This window comes from Anopheles maculipalpis, chromosome 3RL, assembly GCF_943734695.1.
Source record: "Anopheles maculipalpis chromosome 3RL, idAnoMacuDA_375_x, whole genome shotgun sequence".
NCBI lineage: Eukaryota > Metazoa > Arthropoda > Insecta > Diptera > Culicidae > Anopheles > Anopheles maculipalpis.
Window position 1 is genome coordinate 11,259,858 of NC_064872.1, and position 18,896 is coordinate 11,278,753.

The window sequence follows — 18,896 nt, forward strand, 5'->3', positions numbered from 1 at the left end:
CGTTCATTTATCCAACCTTGATGGGATACTCGTGGAGTAGGCGATCCTTATCGAGCCCCTTTGGTTGATCAAAAGCTCACATCATTCTTTGTGTGATACTTCTTCTCGAGAATGTCAACGTCTAGAGGATTCGACGTTCATCGCTAGGACTCTTCATACACGTGGTGTGAAAATTATACTTCGACTTTAACACTTATTTCAGAGTATATGAAGTACTCAGTTCCCGTTCGGTCGTCGGATGTCGTTATTCATGATGACTACTGCTCTTAGTGGTGAAGAATTTTTACACCAAAACTTTCAGGACATTCTAGTGAGCTATTTTTTCTGCTAAAACATGAACGAACATGATCGAATCTTGGGAAGAATCCTGGTGTTATATGGCTTACCAGACCTCGTCCTAAAAATTAACCAAAAACTGGGAAACGACACGAACCTGGAAAACGGTCATGAAACCATGGGATTCACTGTATTCAACACTATAACAACAATTGTTAGACGATTATTAAAAAGCATTAAATTTATTCTCCTTTTGTTCTCATTCCTTTACAGGGTCCTGGTTGGGAGTATGAAACGGAATTACCGGAATGGGCCAGGGTTGATTGGCACGATAATGAGTTTGAGTAAAAAAAAAAACAAAGATTCTGAACACCAATAGCTTTAGTTTCCAATTTGCAATGCAGAGCTCAAAAACAAGCGACGTAAAAGTAGCAAGCCGTACGAGAGAACCCGGTGGGCTAGTGCAAGAGAAAACTGTGACCAAAACACAAATGTGATTTAACATTGTGTTCTACGTAAAGTAAGTCATTCGCGGACTTATAACCATAAATCACACACAAAAAAGACATAAAACCGAATGGATCAAACTATGCACCCTGTAGCGTAGCGCGCGGAAGACTTAACGTAAGCTTCAAATAGTAAGGGATATTTTTGTTAAGAATGTTCAAGAGAAAAACAAAATTACACACAACTGGAACCAAACGCAAATGAAAGAAGGCGAAGAAAGAAAGAAAAACATCGACAGATAGACAAGAATGTCTTAGCAAAAAAAAAAACATAAATCAAAACTAGAAGAACGACATGTGGGGATTCATATTTACATACGATACTACCAAACGTTCATTGAAGCTGCAGCGCGATACGGTGCAAGACTGCCGCGTACGGTGATACACACGAACGCGTCTGGTAGCATGTAAAAGGAATCGAATGGATTTGCTATCTACCCAATTGCGCGGGGTATGTAATTTAACACTTTTTTTTACAATATGAATCATGTATGTCAAGCAAATGTAGCCGAAGTAGAATAAGTTTTGCAGGGTGGAATGGCCGGCAATGACAAAGCGTAAGAGCAGATGTCTGAACCACGCACACACAGAGGAAATAGCTGTAATGATCTTCCGGCGCTGTGGATAATAATGCTGCAGTTAACGTTATATTTTATTAAAATATTGTAGCAAACGAAGACACAAATTTGGCCGCCGTAAATGGTACATGAGTAAAATGTCCCATAAGCGTATATGTTACAAAGTGTCGCATTGCTAAGCTAAGACGACGTTGCATGAGTGTTTTGAACTATTATTACTTGTGCAAATGTTATGAAAATTCTATAATGTTGTTCGAAAAAAAAGCTAATTCTTCTATTCAAATTGTAACGAATTGTTCGTATGTGACACGTGTTTCTGTTTCGGTTTTTACATGTCGTTTTGTAATGATGTTTTAAATTAGTATTTTAAACATTTTCTTTTTCCAATTTTTCATATGCATTTAAAACTCCTATAAAATTTGATTCTATTATTGAAACAATATTACAATATATTCGTTCCCATATAGCGATATCAATATCGCTCGTTTATCGCTCATACTGTGGTGTGCGTGTGAATGAATTCGTGATGAATTAAATGGAATCAAATTGCAGTTTGCCAATCAGACAATACAGACGACATCAAGCGCGAGCAATTTGCGAGTTTAAACACGCAAACAAACAACATAACGGAAACCCATATTGCTCTTCTCACGATACCAAATAAGTTTATTTCCATCGTTTTCAATTTTGTTACGTTTCAGCAACGAACGATACAGCGCAATTCGCTCTTATAGGTCCATTAGTAAGCGAACGAAGACGAAAAAAATACGAAATGTTTTGATTTTTGTACGAAAAGGTGCAATCAAAATAGAGCGACCAGAAAGGGAGACGTTTTAGTTTAAGGAACAAAAAAAAACAATTACAGTTATCGTAAAGTAAAACTTATCATAAAACAAAAGACGAACAGCAATTTAAATTGCTATTGACACATTCGCTATTGTAGCGTATCTTTTAGTCGGTAAAATTAATTTTATGTTATGTGTTTTTACGTCCGCGCTATCGATCGCAAATTACTCTAGTAGACACGAAAAACGTATATTTTTACTATCGTTAACTAACCATGATTTCTTTGATGTAATCTAGCAAATAGAAAAAAATGACGTTGAGCGTGGCATTTGTTCGAATAATTTCATCCCGATTGTTACTGATAAACTGATCATATTTCTAATGTGTTTATACCAATGGTGTTTTATGGATTTTTCTCTTTTTTGACATGCTTCCCAGGCGTTGAACCTTTGACTTGAGAGTATCAGACGCAACAATTTCCGTTACAAGTATTCTCAATATATTTGTTATGTTAATATTTAACAGTTTTTGATTAAAGTTTAAAGAGCTAAACATACGTAGAATGCATCTTTAACATTAAAATAAAACATCCAAATTTTGATTATTTTTTCATATTATAAACAAATTCCAAAAATCCTTTTCAATCGATTACAATACGCATCCAACTGATCAGCACTTTATTTTCAAAAATAAATAACAAAAAAGCACCACAACACAACAGAAGCGATTGGAAATTCGTCGAATAGAAGCCATGCTCTACGCCAATCTCTCCAGCGCCAACAAAAAAAAAACGACAACAACTTTGCTCTAGTTTCCGTTAGGAGTGGTAGTTGATGTTGCTATAATTTGATTGCTTTTATTTGTCTTTGGCGAATGGGACTGTTGGCTGCCTGCGATCCATAGAGTGGGATGAAAATTTTCTAGAACCGGATGAAAACAACTGCAACAAAACCGCACGCAACCACCAGAAGCAGAGTCGTCACCGTCATTCAATCAACGACCACAAACTCACACAGGTATTCTTGATTTTGGCGTTTCCTCACCTGACCAACCATTTCGGGTTTTCGATTGATCCAGCAAAATGTGCTGCTGCCCTTTACCCCCGGTGGGTGATAAGGAGCGCATCGTGGTTTTTGGTTCGTTTTTTTCTTCTCCCATCCCCACTGTAAGTAATTGGTGGTCGGGACAGAACCATTGGAATTTTTCCGAAACTCAAAACGTAAATAAAACACCAACGACATGCGCACCAACCTAGTGGGTTTGGTTTTGCCTGCATAGGGGACAATTTTGGTGTTTCTGATTGGAATGAATTCAACTCAACGTGACTTTAAGGAGGAGGTTTAGGTTTGCGTCGGGATTGAAAATACTTTTTTCACAAGGGAAGATTCACGCTCAGGAAGTTGTCCCTGGTAATTCGGGAGCTGCGAAAAAGTTTCCCGTAAAAAGACGCTTTGTGGAAAATTAACTTTTTCACCTGGCGAGAACCTGCACTGTGCTGCTAATAAAAGCAAAGAGAGAAAGCGATGACGAAGTGATACAAAAACTCTTCTGCAGTACAAGGACAAGGTTTCGCCGCTTGAGACACACATATGAATGGGGAAGGCAACGTTATTCGTTTTATTTCTTTCTTTACTTCTTTGATGAGCAGTTACTTTCTCACAACAGACGCAAGATGCTTTTGAATCGCTGTTTTTTTTTTTGGTGAGGAACGAACCACTCTCGGCGTGCGATTTTGTAGCAGAAAAGAAAATGGGGAGTTGGAAACAGTAGGAAAAAGTCGAAAGTTTAAAATCAAATGTAGCATAAATATACGTAGGAAAAAGTGTAATGGCAGCAGGTTTCAAGATAATGTTCTTCTACTGAGCAATCAAGTTGAGACTCATAAAAAGACATAAATGGTGTGTTGAAAGCTGTATGTGTGTAGTAAACGGGAGAAGCAGAGTGCGATTAATTCACAAAACCTCCCCGGCAGCAGCAGTAGCAGCAGCACTAGCAACGGCAGTAGGAACAAACAGGAAGCCAATGGCAATCTAACAGAGCATCGAAAAGAGGAAAATGGTTGAACAAAACCAACAAAAAACCCGCGCGAACTACCCGTTTTTGACTTGGAGCGTATTTTTCGTGGCAGACAAAGGCGCAGTAGGAAGTAAGAAAACTATCCATCATCGGCTCGGAAGGTCGGTTGGTGGCAGTAGCAATGGCGGTCTTCGGATCGGAAGTCTGCGTTTGCAAATGCATGCAAAGGAAATGAAAATTCCTATCCGCAGTTCATTTTTGTGCTGGTTCACGGCGCCCCCGTGCCAGTTGATTGTCTATTACGCCATGTGAGAAAGTTTCTGTGCAGGATGAAATGAAGAAAAAACGAATCATCTCTCCCTCTCTCTATCTCGGTTAAATTTACTAACGAAATCGCAAAGTTATTTGAAAATCATGATTTGAAAACCGGAAACGATCGACGGGGAATTATATTTGTTCGTGTTCTTGGGCGCACACACAACACAGCTGAACGAAGTTTTTGGAGAAAATCGAGAGAAACAATATATTAGTTAAAGGAGAAAGATTTTTCAAACCAAATTTGATTTGATGTTAATGTTATGTTCTACTTCTACTTCGTTCTGTTTGAAGTTTCAATATTTTCGACCGCAAGAGATGGGAAGATGGGAAGTAGTAATAGCAGGAGAAGGATCATGTAAACGACAAAAGACACATTTTCTAATCATACCAATTTATTATATTTCCTTCTCGTGTATTAACTGTTAGTGTTTTTGTAATGTTTCTTCTAAAGAAATTAAGATTTTTCTTAGCTCCATCTCTACTTCAGTTCTTCTTAGTTATAATAGTAACGATGTTCTTCGTTTGCATTAATGTGTTAATGTTTAGCTTGTTCAATACCTCTTCTTGTTCTGTGTTTATTTTTCTTTGTGTTGTGAATCGATGCCGAATGGTGACCATAGTAAGAGTCCTCCACTGGGGAACGATAGAGACATGTTTATTTAAGTTGCTGTTAGGATACCGATTATATATTATTTAATGAAATTTTATTTAGTTTTTCTCTGGTGTTTACAGTTCTTAACTCTCATCGCGTAGCAATCATTAGCAAAAAAAAGGCATTCAAAACAAGTTCAAAATAGTAGAAGCAGATACGGAAATACCCGTTTAGTTTATTTAAAAAGCAAAGTTTTTCGTTTGATCTTTTATTTGCAATTATTTTATCCTTCGTTCAATAAGTTATACATTAAGATTCGAAAAGTATATCATAATTGGTTTAGTTTTTGCTTTCGTTCATTTCACAATTAATTTGTACAATTTGAAATTAGTTCCTGTATTGACTGTTTACGATTTTTCGTTTTGTTTTATTATTATTAAACAACTTTGCCCATCCAAACAACCTTCCTTATTACATTATCCTTATGCTTTCCTATTTTATTTTCCGTGCCACCATGTCTAGAACTATAGTTTTATTTTTGCGTAACGTATTTTAATTTAAAAATAGTAATTCGTATTTAATTTTTTTGTAATTTTGTTGCTTTATCGATATCGAATGAATAAAAATGTGAGAACAAAAAAAACAAAAACAAACGATCACCATAAACACACACACACATTCCGACCATAAACCACAGTGAAAAATGATGACTGCGTGGACTGAGTGTGATGTTAAAGAAAAACAGCTATCCAGCCTTTAAACATCAATCCTCCGCCACAGTAAGGCAATTAATTCTCGGTCACTACACAGTACAACTGTAGGGATGGCGTTTGAAACTTTAAAAAACGAGCACTCTCCCCTCGAAGAATAAAAAAACCCCGACCTCCGTATACGAGCCCATAAAACTTAACCACACGCACACGCACGCACAAACTGAGCCTCCGTGATTGGTATAATCAAAGGATTTGGTGCTAGTGCGAGCTGGCAAAATAGCAAAATGGATAAAGAATTGGGCTTGTGGAATTTTCAATTAACAATCCAGAACAATCCAGGCCGGCCCTTTTTGCCAAGGGTGCGACGGGATGGCCTTACATCGAAATGTTTATCCTGCGTTGAAGATTCCGTTTCCATTCCGATCTTGCACACCGACGAATCGGCGTGTTCAACAAGCACCAAAAAAAAAAAAAAAAAAAAACAGGCAGGAAGAGCATCATCCCAAAATTGATGGTAAAGTTGATGATGGCGGTGATTGGATTGGTATAATTTTTGTTGCCAGTTTTCCGTAGTTCCGTTTTTTTTCTTCTCCTTCTGTTGCCCTTTGTTTTCTTTCGTTCTTCTCTCCTTTTTTTGTGGTTGGTTTGATAATAGACAACAGGACACAAAACGCAACAATCAATCGATCGAAAACGACCGACCAGAAGGCCTGGGATCATCGTACTACTTTCCCGCATGTTTTCTTTTCAGTTGGTTTTCCTCGTTCCCTCGCCTCCTCGCTTTCCCGTCCAATGACTTAGTGTGGCATTCCTTTCTGGATAGCATCACTACACCACTCACCCACCATCTTCCACGAGCATCCGAAAATTCCTTTCTCAATTATTCAATTATCAGGCATTTCCTTTTATGTTTGTGTGTGAATGTTTGCCAGTTTTCCGTTCATTGTTGCTTCCGGTTCTTACGCGTGGCTTTGGGGGGGAAGGGAAGGGGATGTTTTTTTTTTCGTTTTCCCACAAAATAAACCATACCTTTTCCACGGTACATCCTTCTTACCAGGATAATCCACTTTAGTTGGTGGGTCCTTTTTTGATGCTCTTTCTCTCCCACTCATTTGCCATGTCAGCCGATCGCGAGGTCAATGAGCTAAGCCCGGGATATGGCTTCCTTTTGCCGAGAGATGACTTCAGCAAAAGGAGATTCATTGATTTGACCGTGTAAGTCGCGATCTAAAGGCCATTTTTTGAGAAGCAAGGATGGATAAGTTGTATCCTAGAACAGGGTGACACGGTGTAGATAATATTCATAACTTGACGTCCACCAAATTCTTGAGGATAATGGAGCCTGAGCAGTAGAGATCCGTATGTGAAAAATGTTTTAAATATTTTTTTTTATCTTCCCATATCCATTTAAATTGAAGTTACACATGGAATAGAATACAGTTCAACAGTTTTGAATCAGAAATCGTCAAATTAGGAAGGGCTAAAAGAAAATCTTACAGATACGAAAAAGGGCAGCATGTAGGAAAATTTTTCTTCGTTAGGAAATCCGTCACATAGTCCCAGCACCAGATCTGAACAACTGTCGTTTTAATTGTACCTCGCCTCATGCTTGAGTGGTCTTTGTCATTCTTGGCGTCAAGAAGCCTTGTCTTCCAAGTAATCTCGGGGTCCTAGAGATGTCGGAGGACTCATCCAAGAGGATTCATCTACAAAAAAAAAACTCGTTTTCGAGGGCGGTTAGTCGTCCAAGTTGTGAATTCCCAAAGATTTCTCAGAGTCTACAGAGGAAGAAAGGAAATATAGTTCAAGCTTCTTGTGATCGATGAGGCTTCTTGTCGTCCGAGCGGTTTTATCTATCAAGAAGCTGTATCTTCGAAAGGGTTTCTTAGTACAAAGGACACTCTCATAAACAGGTGGCCTGAATTGACGATCTGCATCGGTAGTTGGATTATCGTAACGATGATCATTTTCTTAGAGTTGTTCAAAGTTCGTGACAAGAAATTTCTCTAAAGCTTTCGAGACTAACGGAAGTTTCCAAGCTGTGGCCTCCCAATCATTATTAGAAGCCACCCTTTGAAAACCCGAGGAACAGCAATTAGAAACGTTCGACCATTTTCCGTCAATTTGGCGATCATTTTGTGTATTGTTTGGCTGCCCCAGAACCAACAATTTTTCAATTGGCAAAAATGAAGTCATGATTAGCATGAAATGAAGTCATGACGAATATTAAGCTCATACTTAGATCTGAGGTCACGATCCTGGTGCATGATCGTGATCATTTGCTGTCATCTCTGGTACCTTCTAATAATGTTTTTTTATTATACGAAGAGACTTCAGGCCGTTTAATTTAGTCAGCAAACCAGCCTATTGTTTAAAAATGTGTCTGCCAGAAATGGTAGACTAATTCCTCTCTATGTTATAGATCAAAACAAAAAAAATCTATTGTACTGGATGAAATAATCATAATTCTGTATCAAACGGACATAAGCAAATGTATAAAAATTTGTTGATCACGATTTACCTATCGATTTTAATTTTCCATTACCATTTTGCGTTACCACCCTGTGGAAGGCTCCATTTTCCCACCATTTTAATCCACTCAAATATAATCCCTTCAACTTCATAAGACCAGACGACATCAGCGCTTGGACAGGGGACTAGTTCATCTTGCTTTTCCGTTTCGTAGCCTCCGGGAAAGGGCAAGGGGCACTAGGGGAAGGGAGGAAATCCGTTTCCGATGGCAATAGGATTTTTGCAGTGTTTGCGCAAAATTCGTGTGGTGACACCTTCAGGCTTCACCGTTTCGGACATTTTGACGGAATCACCACGATGGGAAGGTTTGTTTGTTTGCATTTTTTTTTATTGTGTTTCTTCCATTCCACTTCGCCTTGATGGCCGTTTGCGTGCCGTGGTTCCTCGGGCTTCATCCTCAATGTTACAGGACACAGGCGCACAGGAAATTGAAAAGCGATTATCATCAGGAACGTCAGGACATCGGAAAATTGTTCCGTTTGTGTGTGTGATTGTATGTGCTCGTATCGTTCGAGGTGCTATTTCCGTCTAAAAATTTGAACCAGAATGAAAAAAAAAAAATACTCACATCACGCGAAAATCGAAGACAGGCCAATACGTTGAAAGATTGATTAATATTTGGTCGCTTAAAAAGAGAGCGAGGAATAGCTTTTCTTCTTGAACCCAATGACACTGACGTTTTTTTTTTTGCACGAGAGTCAGGAGTCCGAGGTTTGTGTCTAAAAAAAGTTACCGGCGAGCTTTATCGGACGAATCACCGGAACAGCGAATTTTCGATGGTTTGATAAGATTTGCCTGCCTGTCTTTTGTAAAAGTCGTCAACCATGATTCTTAATTTTGAGGCATTTTTTTGGTTACCATTTTCCTGGTAATTTCGTTAACAGCGTTGCCATAAAGCAACCGAGAGAGTTTAACAAACAAATCGTGTAAAAACGCAATTAAATAATGCCCAATGGAATCAAACACTACAAAGCGGTGTGTGGGGATGAAAGTAGAAAGAAAATTGATCTGTGCCTTTTCTGTAGCAAAGCAAAGATAGTGGGGGAAAAGTTGTGAAAGTGTAGGGAAAAGGGCAAACGTACGAGCGGGAAATCAGGAGTACGCAGTAACGCTTAGAAGTAAGAAGGTTTATAACGATTAAAATTTTCCAAACATTAGTAGTAAGCACACTCGAAGAAGGAAATCGTTTCAGTAAGAAAGAGAATAAATTAGTAAGTGAAGTGGAAAGTAAAGTAAAAGCATAAGCAGAGAATTTAATCAACAAAACAAAAACAATACAAAACTATAACAGTGAACGTATCATCAAAATGTGTCAGGGTTAGGGAAAGCACACCAGTACCGGTATCTTCTCTTCGGTGCCGAACGTGCAGTTGTTTGTACAATAAAATAAATAGAAAGATGGAAAACGAGGGAAAAACCCAAGTGTACAATAAAGTCGTGTGTGGAAGCGTGTTGCGCTTCCAACTCAAAATATATAATAATCGCCGCAACGAGCAGTTTCTCAACGCTTTGGCCCAACAAGGCGACCGTTTCCATTCGTTATCCACTCATAAACTATATTATTGAGCCGGCTCATCATAACGATTGTTGCATATATTTCTCAACAATATATTAGCTTCCCGTTTCTAATGAGTAAAAGTGTAAGTTTATAAAATGATGTAGAACATTTAAAGCAAAGTAAAATAATTTCTGTTTTCATCTATCAGCAACCAAGCATAAGTACTAATAACTAAAAATTGATGATAAAAATGGATAAACTACGAAACGAAAACAATAAACGAACGAGTAAATGAAAGCATAAAACACACAACACTAAACAGTCGAAGCAAAAGCACAGTAAATGGATAACGAAAGGAGAAATAGAAAATGTCAAAGGTCAGAATCAAAAGTCGGGTTTGAAAACAGTTACAAATTAAACTAAAGTGTTTCATCTTCAAACTATCATCCAACATTAGCATAGCGACTATGAAATGTAATAATTAAATACGAAAATAAGTAACCTAAACTACGTACCACAGATTGATTGTTTCGAATAAAGGTGATGAATTTCAATCTTCTTACGGTTTTTTTTTTTCAGAAGCTTTTACAACATTTAAATATTTTTTTTAATTTTTGTGTGCTTAAGATGCTGAGATCTAATTGTTTTGCTAAGTAATATTGTCCTTATTAGAATCCTAAGTAGAACTTCTTTTAATCATCTACTAAGTAATGGATCTACGTTATTCATCACGGCCATCAATACTCCTTTTTCTAATAAATTTGCTTGTAAATTTCAACAATTATTTTATCAAACAATGTTGTCAACAAAATTTTATTGTTCAGTATTTCTTTCCTTTGCTCCTGAATTGTCTATAACATCGATCTTTTTTACTCACTGAAACGGAACGATAATATCAACCTTACAAAAGCGTGAGGTGCTTTTCATAACAAAAGCTATGTTAAAAAAAGCGTAGCTCGAAAAATAATCATCAAAAGCTTTAACAACAACAAATCGAATATAAATCAAACAACAAAGCATACAATGAAAAGTTCATGAAAGATAAAAATAAATAAACCATAGCACTTTCAAGAGATAGATTCTTTTATTATTTAAATGAAGTAACAAAACAAAAAAAACGATGCGTACTGTCTACTGACTAATGCTACATTTTGCCAATCGAAACGGTAACTAACAGGATCAAACTACAAAAATAAAATATATTATTGTGCATTTACACCGTTACTTACCAACAACATTCAAACTAATCATTACTCATCGAGCTTTTTAAAATGTAATACGAATTGGCGATTGGCTGTTTATCGCTTGAAGGGCACGTTTTCAACACTCTCTGTAGCTCGTGAGGTTCTAAACATTTAAAGTAAAAAGCAAAATAATTAAACTAACGAGAAAGGTAGTTAAAAATTTACCTATTTTTTAAACACAATTAATTGTTCAAACTTTTTTTGTTTGTTCAATTTTTAGAAGCATTTCGGTATCGTTTCAATGTTTTGAGAAAAAGAGTATGTGAAAATTTTTTTCAAAGAATCGCAAAATTAGGGTTTGATTTACATATTTTAGCTTTTATTTTGAAAGTTCGTGTTCTACTTGAAAGTGTAGTTATTTATGTTATCTCACAAGAACACTACTAATCGTACAATCCGGTTTATTATGGAAACTACTAACGTAAAACAACAACAAAAAAACAAAATATAAGTAAAAAAAGTAATAAATCTTATAATAAAACCTAACAACTGTAGAGAGATTGTAAGAGATTTACATAAAAGAGAAGAAAATGGAATTAAAAATATGTACTCTTCGTGAACCGCAAAAACCCAAACAAACAAACAAAAAAAAGTATAGAAACATTAAATTATAAATCCTATAAAGTAGTGTGTCTTTTTTATAGTATAGCCACAAAGAAAAGGGAAAAAATGTTTACATAAATACTACTTTAAAGGAGGTTCAGGCAATTTGTAGATGTTATAGTGATAGCAAGATGTAAATAGAACACAACAGAAGGATTCGCAATGCTACCACTAGTGAAAGCTACAAACTTTGCAACAAACGATACGTAGAAGAACTGTGGTTTGGTGGGAATTGCACAGAAAATTTCAAATGCGTAATATGTAACAACATGGATAAGGTCTGATGAGGGATGAGGGTGAAGCAGGAATGATTAAAAGCTTCATAATTTACTCATTATGATGTGTGCATCGTGTACACTGTTCGATTCGAGATATTATTCGTGAGCAGTTATTACAAAAATACATTGTTTTATTACGACAGTGTAAAAGGTGTACGGATGAATCCCGCAAACCAAGCTGCTACAATAATTGTTAATGAAGGAAAAAAGCTGAGCCGATTGCCGTACGTTGGAGATTGTTGGATTGTATCAACCACACAAGCGTTCGTGAGGGAAAGGGGATATTTTGTAACTTTTGGAAAATAACTGAAATAAAATAACATATCTGCACAAGCAGGGATTCTATTTGTTTGTTCGGAAAGAATTGTGGTTAAATGGTTATATACACGCATGTTGGTGTTATCTAATCGCATAGCATTATTTATTTACATTACAACATTACAGAAAAATGCATTTAAATACAACAGCGCACGTGCTTGAAGGGTTCGTCCTGTACAGACCGTTAAAAGTTTGAAATATTTCACGTGAAATCTTTCATGAAATTATTTTTATTTCAAATTGTTCGTCGCCGTGTGTTTTGGAACTCTTGGATTGGTACTATTAAACAGATGCATAATGCGAAACTCACACATTGACCAAACAAACCAAAACAAAGGCTTTTGCAGGTGCTACATAGCAATGGAACAATATTCAAGCAATTTAGTGTTGTGAATCGAGTATAATTTAATCAAATTGCGCTTAAACAGTTAACACTTGGTGTGCATAAACCACAACCAAAGAACAAAAACCAACAAACTCGGCACAAAAAGGAAATACCACCCGTGAATCATCAATCGTTTGTTGTGTAAGTACATTAGGGAAAGATTGTTGTTCTATTATTCAATTTGATAATTTTTTGTTGTTGTAGCTAACTGATTAAAAACACCATTCGGTGTATAGCTGCTGTATCATCGTATAGTGTAATCTCGGAACATGTTCGCTAGACTGAGTGTAGCTGTATTGATTCTCAAAATCAGTCTCGCAACAGCATATCGTCCAGTGTTTATCTACCATGGCATTCTCACCGGTGCTGAAAGTATGAATCATTTAGTTAACAGGATTCAAGAGGTAGGCACGATTCGTGAGCGAAATCGCTGCTTTTTACTTTTGCTAATGAAATGATTTCCCTCACAGGTTCATCCCGGCACCGTGGTATACAACTTTCAACGATTCGGAGGCTGGTCCAGCTTGGAAAATGCTTGGCATCAGGTGCTTGAGGCCCAGACTAACCTAAGAGCAGTCTGTGAGCTGCACCCGGACGAGGGAATAAATATGATCGGTTATTCTCAGGGCGGTCTACTGGGACGTGCGGTGCTGCAAACATATCCGGATCATTGTGTTAAAACATTTATCTCGCTCAGCTCACCACAAGCTGGCCAATTTGGAGGCAAGTCGTTGCTGGACTTAATAATTTATTCTCCAAATATACATCAGCTTTACGCCAATTTCTCATTTCAGATGACTTTTTGCATTTAATTTTCCCTTCGCTGGTCGCTAAAACGGCGTACCAACTATTCTACACCTACGTCGGGCAGCATACCTCGGTTGGCAACTACTGGAACGATCCGCACCATCAGGATCTGTTCGAAGAGTTTAGCATCTTTCTGCCGTATGTGAATAATCGCATTTTATCCATAAACTCTACCCAATTCCGAGACACACTGATGCGTCTGGAGCAGTTGGTGTTGATCGGTGGACCTGACGATGGTGTCATTACACCGTGGGAATCTAGTCATTTTAGCTTTTATAACACCTCTTACGATGTGGTACCGTTGCATGAGAGTGAAATTTATACGGAGGATTTAATAGGACTGAAAACGCTGGAAGAAAGCGGTCGATTGCATATAATTGTGCGGGAAAACGTACATCACTATCAGTGGCATCGGACGAATGATATAATCGATAGCATTATTCTGCCTTATCTAGACTAATGAGCGTGCAGAGATTGTTTTTTTTTTAAATAACTAAAGTTATCGGTTATTAGCGATTTAGATGCCTAAAGTTTTGATATTACATTTGACAAAATTGGAATAAGGAAGAGGATTATTGAGCTTTAAAGGTGCAATTAATTTAAGGCTGATTATTTAATGATTTTAAATAGTAAGACCAATACCTTGCTACCACTAGTGACATGACATTCACTTGTCCAGGACAATAAATATGATAATTCACCTGCGACTACGTCCCATATCATATCATAGCCGATTTACCATTTCCAAGGACCAAAAAGGGATAAAAATACGGCGCCGAATTGTAACACATAAACTAAGTAAAAAATAAAGTTATTCTCGCCGAAAAAAAAAGAGCAAAGTAATCAACGATCAAGGTGAGTAATCAAATTCTATTAAAATCGTCTTTACTTAATTACTGTACATAAAGAAAGAAACAAATTTTTCATTTCTAAGTTGGATTTATTGTCAAAAAATTAAGAAGAATAAGCGAGTTATCGCCGATTTCCCACGGTATGCTGCACGCCTTGATTAGACCAAAAATGAGCGCCGCCGCTACCGATGATTTTAAATAGAAAAACCCTTTTTCGTGGAATAACTAGACGAGGGTGGATGAATCGGGGCGAGGAGTTACAACCTGACCCGCGAATTAAAGACGCACCCAACCATATGCGGAGCGCTCCGATCGGATCAAAACTGAGCGAGTTATCGCTGATTTTCTGCGGGCTAATGTGGTCCCAGAAACTGCCAGAAAATTCTGCCAGTAGCAATCCCGTGGAAAACCGGCAATAACTCACTCATTTTTGGTCCGATTGGGGCGTTCCGGATACCGTTGGGTGCGTCTTTGGGCCGCGCATCTTTTTGTGGAACATTGCAGCTCGATCCACTCACACCACCCCACCCAGTTATTCCGTTAAAAAGGGGGCCTCCTGTAGATCTTCTTCGTGCGACCGGGAACCTTCTACGCGGTAACTAACGAGGCCTCACGTGTGTCATGGAAGACACTCGTACTGCTCTGGTGTGGAGGGAAGGTGACATAGGAAAAATGTTCATTTAAATTTTTGTTTCCTGTATCAGAATGCGAAAAGAAGGTTTCTTTCTAGTTTCATTCCATCCCAAAGATCATACCAAATGGATAGTAATTAAGTGATTTTATTCGTTTCCATTGCGTTAGATACAAATTTCCTTTACGCAGATACGGATCCCTCAAAGGGACACAAACATAGTGTAAGTGTTATAAACGCCTCTTTTCTCGAGATGAAGGCAATTGAAGCGAGTTCACGTAATTGGAACTGCTGTTAATACGATACGATACGTGTGCAAAACAGATGAGAGCGTTAATCAAGCGATGCAAATAATGAATCCATCCTTACGACGAAGGGAAGGAAGGAGCCGACCACACAAAGAGCAAGATGTATGTTTGTGAAATGAAGAGAGGAAAAACTAAAATGCACGAAGATTCCGATACGATGATATCGAACTTAGCAGTAGCCACGATCCGGTACACGACGGCGTGGAGCACTCTTCAAGATGTTGTCCACACGCAGTATCATCTCGGCCGCCTCAGCAGCGGACAAAAGCACCTGTCGCTTAACTGCAAACGATTCCGTAATGCCCAACTCCTTCATGCAGCCTACCTTACCGTTGTTCATGTCCAGTCCCATCGTGTGCTTGCCCTGGGAATGAGCAGCACGCAATTCCGATATGAGCTGTGCCGAATCGTACCCAGCATTGTCGGCAATAATGATCGGGAGCTGCATCAGGGCACGGCCAAACGATTCAATAGCCATCGCTTCCTTGCCCGCTGTTTCGGAGGCCAGTTTGAAGACGGCCGTTGCCATCAGCGTCTCGGAACAACCGCCTCCGTAGACGACACGCGATTCCTTCACGGTTGCCGCCAGCACACACAGCGCGTCGTGCAGCGAACGTTCCGCTTCATCGATGATTTGCTGCGTTGCACCACGGATCACCACCGTACAAGCCTCACCCAATGGGACGCCCGAGAACCGCAACAGTGTGTCTTCGCCAATCATCACCTGCTCGATCAGATCACATTTGCCCAGCTTCACCAGATCGGGATTATCGAAGGTGGACACAATTTCACCACCGGTAACAAGCGCCAAACGCTCGATACCATCAAAATCGGCATGTTCGATCGCCATCACGCCCGCATCGGCAAACAGCTGTTCCGGGTAGTTGTAGATCAGCTGACGGTTGATAAACACGTTGATGTTGTGCGACAGAATCTTGTCCACCTTTTCCTTCATCTTTTCCTTCTCAGCCACCTCCAGCTCGGCAATCTTCGACATCGAATCGACCTTGATCGACGAACCGAACACCTTGATTTTGTCCGTGTCCATCGGTGTGTTGGCGATCAGGATGTTAGCGTTCTTCACCGAATTCGGCTGATGAACGCCGGGCTTTTTGTCCAGCAGGAATCCTTCATCCAGGAACGATTCTTCCAAACAACCACCCAGCTTCTTGATGCGCTGGATCGCGGTCAGTGAGCCAGATCCCTTCAGACGCAGCACCGCATCAACCGCTAGTTTGGCAAAGTGTTCCTTGTGTTGGGACAAAATCTTCGAGCTAAGCGTTGTACGGGCAATGTTCAGCAAATCCTCCCGGAAACGTTCCTGGTTGGCTGAATTATCCGCAGCAGCACCCTGCAGTGCGGTACGGGCCACTTCCGTCGCCTGACGCCACCCGGCCACAATCGTCTGTGGGTGGAGCTTTTGTTCCACCAGCTTCTCCGCCTCGCGGATCAGCTCGGAAGCGAACACCGTGACGGATGTGGTACCGTCGCCGACCTCGTCGTCCTGCACCCGCGACATGTCGACGAGAATTTTCGCTGCCGGATTGTCCACACCGACCGCCCGCAGAATGGTTGCCCCATCGTTCGTTACCTCGATCTGGCCCGAATTCCGTCCGTGGGCGACCAGTATCTTGTCCATACCCTTCGGACCGAGGGTGCTTTTTACCAGGTCACCGATCGCAATCGCGCCGACAAACGACGATAAACGGGCAATTTCACCCTTTTCCTCCTCGGCTTCATGCTTCAGAATGCGAACGGGATTGAGAGACACCATTGTACGAACAGTAAAATTACAGCCGGAATTTGCCAGAAAACACGCTTCCTCGTCTGAATCACAAGGGGTTGTTGCGAGAAAGAAAAAAAAGGCTAGCAAAAAGCAATGCGGCGAATTTGACGGCGGCTGTCAAATGCGGTTCGAACAGCGTGACGGGAAGTATTGAAGTGGACACAATAGACGTGAAGTATGGGTTGGAAACGTTTCGAACATGCACGGTGGAATTTGAATTTCTATATATTATTAGATTTTATGCAAATAACGTATATTTACATGAAACTTAAGAGAAAATCGTAATGTTAAGGATATAAAACGACATAACTTATCTTATTTACTAGCGGTAGGATGCTGGTAAAGCTCTATGAGCTCAAGGTCTTACAAAAAAAAACAAAACACAAAAATGTTCAAAATTTTATTCAAAAAATAATTGTGAACACTTGTTTTGTAAACGTGAATTCCGTCAAACAGAAAATAGTGAACTACATCTTCTCCTTTCTATTGTAGCCTAAAAGTCTTTCGTCATAAATGAAATAATAAATTTCCCCATACTTCATTAGTTAATAATAAATAATTGTTTTATTGTTTTTCAAGTTACACAACAACAAAAAAACGTGCACGAAATGAAGACACGAAGAAGCCATTTCTACTGGTCAACTTACAGCGAAATCAACACCTGTGAAATGATACCGTATTAATTTTAAGGAGACATTTGCACTTTCCATAAGCTGGGATCCTCAATATTTAAAATATTCCTCGTTCCTATGCCTTACTGTTACAGGACAGTAAGACGAAGCATAATACGATTTGCATAATAACGGGAAGATATTGATATTGACGATACTCACGAATGGAACTTGATGCTTATTTTGCAACCTGTACCCGAGGGAGAGGCTGTAGCTAATTTCAGGAATAGGTCGTGAGCCAAATATGTCTTGCGAAAGCGATTTATTTAAGATCAACTTAATTTGTCAATGATACACAATTCAAAAGAACAGTACAATTCAAACCATCCCAAACCGTTAAGAACGTTGCTAGAATTGTCTCTGGTAAGAAAGAAACAAATACATAGGGAAATTTGTAGGCAAATGTACGGCATATTAAAATTTCAATCACATTGGTTCCTTATCTGCGCTTGTACACAATTTTGTTTGTGGCTGTTCTGATTCTTGAAACACACAACTTTATCCGGTGCACAAGGTACCGCTCTGATATGCAACCGAAAGCGTCCCAAATTGGTCCCAAGCATTCAATTTTATAAACGATTTTCGCCACTTCACCGTCCAGCATGGGTAATGTGGAGTTTAGAGCAAAAAATATCCTCGGCTCGGGTTTGGTCGTTAGTGGGTCGGTCCCCTTTGCATACGACGCAGTCATTTGTAGAGAGAGAAAGATGATAGCCATTGCAATATCTATAAAGCTATTTATTTTAATGTACGTGGCCGATTGTTTTTCGTCGTTTGGCGGAGTCCCTTGTATTTGCGTTTGGACTGTTTTTTTTCTATATATTCGTACCATAGCAGTTGTAACGTAATGGTGCTGAGGTCCTGTTGCATTCGGAATCGGAGTTTTTACCTTTTGCTAGGCACATTTCTTCCCCAAGTGATGTACGATTCCGATTCCCGAAACCAATCGGATCGATTGTGTTTTTGTTTTTATCTTCCTGGCTTATAGGATCCGAGTATAAAACATTGCAACAAGAACGCAACAACGCATGGTAAATGCACATGGGAATTGATGGATCGTTTTGCCAAGACACGAGTTGTAAATTTGCTTTGTTTCAATTCGACCAAAAGCTTTCCTCTTTTCCATGCTGCTGCTGTTCAATCGTGGCAAACGAGATGGTTCCTTCCAATTGTTAGTGTATGTGTAGTATATTGGAACA

General features: G+C 39.1%; 3 protein-coding genes across 4 annotated transcripts in view; 2 read left to right on the forward strand and 1 right to left on the reverse strand.

The window, feature by feature from the left end:
• Positions 1 to 637, forward strand: part of LOC126564195 (pseudouridylate synthase RPUSD2-like) — an 85,922-nt gene extending 85,285 nt beyond the window's left edge. For both annotated transcript variants that reach the window (XM_050221164.1, XM_050221163.1), the window contains exon 11: positions 550 to 637. In XM_050221164.1, coding sequence (XP_050077121.1) covers positions 550 to 624 — 75 coding nt within the window. In that variant the 3' untranslated portion in view covers positions 625 to 637. The remainder of the gene's footprint in view (positions 1 to 549) is intronic.
• A 12,271-nt stretch (positions 638 to 12,908) lies between these two features.
• LOC126565893 (lysosomal thioesterase PPT2 homolog) lies at positions 12,909 to 13,910 on the forward strand. Its single transcript, XM_050223103.1, has 3 exons — positions 12,909 to 13,047; positions 13,114 to 13,366; positions 13,438 to 13,910. The coding sequence occupies exons 1-3, from the start codon at positions 12,913 to 12,915 to the stop codon at positions 13,908 to 13,910; spliced, it is 861 nt and encodes a 286-aa protein (XP_050079060.1). The 5' UTR covers positions 12,909 to 12,912.
• A 1,420-nt stretch (positions 13,911 to 15,330) lies between these two features.
• On the reverse strand, positions 15,331 to 17,118 carry LOC126564483 (T-complex protein 1 subunit beta). The gene has a single exon (XM_050221542.1). It carries the CDS (start codon positions 17,012 to 17,014, stop codon positions 15,410 to 15,412), a length of 1,605 nt encoding a protein of 534 aa, XP_050077499.1. The 5' UTR covers positions 17,015 to 17,118; the 3' UTR covers positions 15,331 to 15,409.
• Between the last annotated feature and the right edge of the window lie 1,778 nt (positions 17,119 to 18,896).

What these genes read in the sequence shown, in the direction of transcription:
- LOC126564483 (XM_050221542.1), bottom strand. Translation starts at nt 17,014, where the DNA reads ATGGTGTCTCTCAATCCCGTTCGCATTCTGAAGCATGAAGCCGAGGAG.
- LOC126565893 (XM_050223103.1), top strand. Translation starts at nt 12,913, where the DNA reads ATGTTCGCTAGACTGAGTGTAGCTGTATTGATTCTCAAAATCAGTCTC. An exon ending in TAGTTAACAGGATTCAAGAG is followed by an intron (nt 13,048 to 13,113) that starts GTAGGCACGATT and finishes TTTCCCTCACAG; the next exon opens with GTTCATCCCGGCACCGTGGT. An exon ending in ACAAGCTGGCCAATTTGGAG is followed by an intron (nt 13,367 to 13,437) that starts GCAAGTCGTTGC and finishes TTCTCATTTCAG; the next exon opens with ATGACTTTTTGCATTTAATT.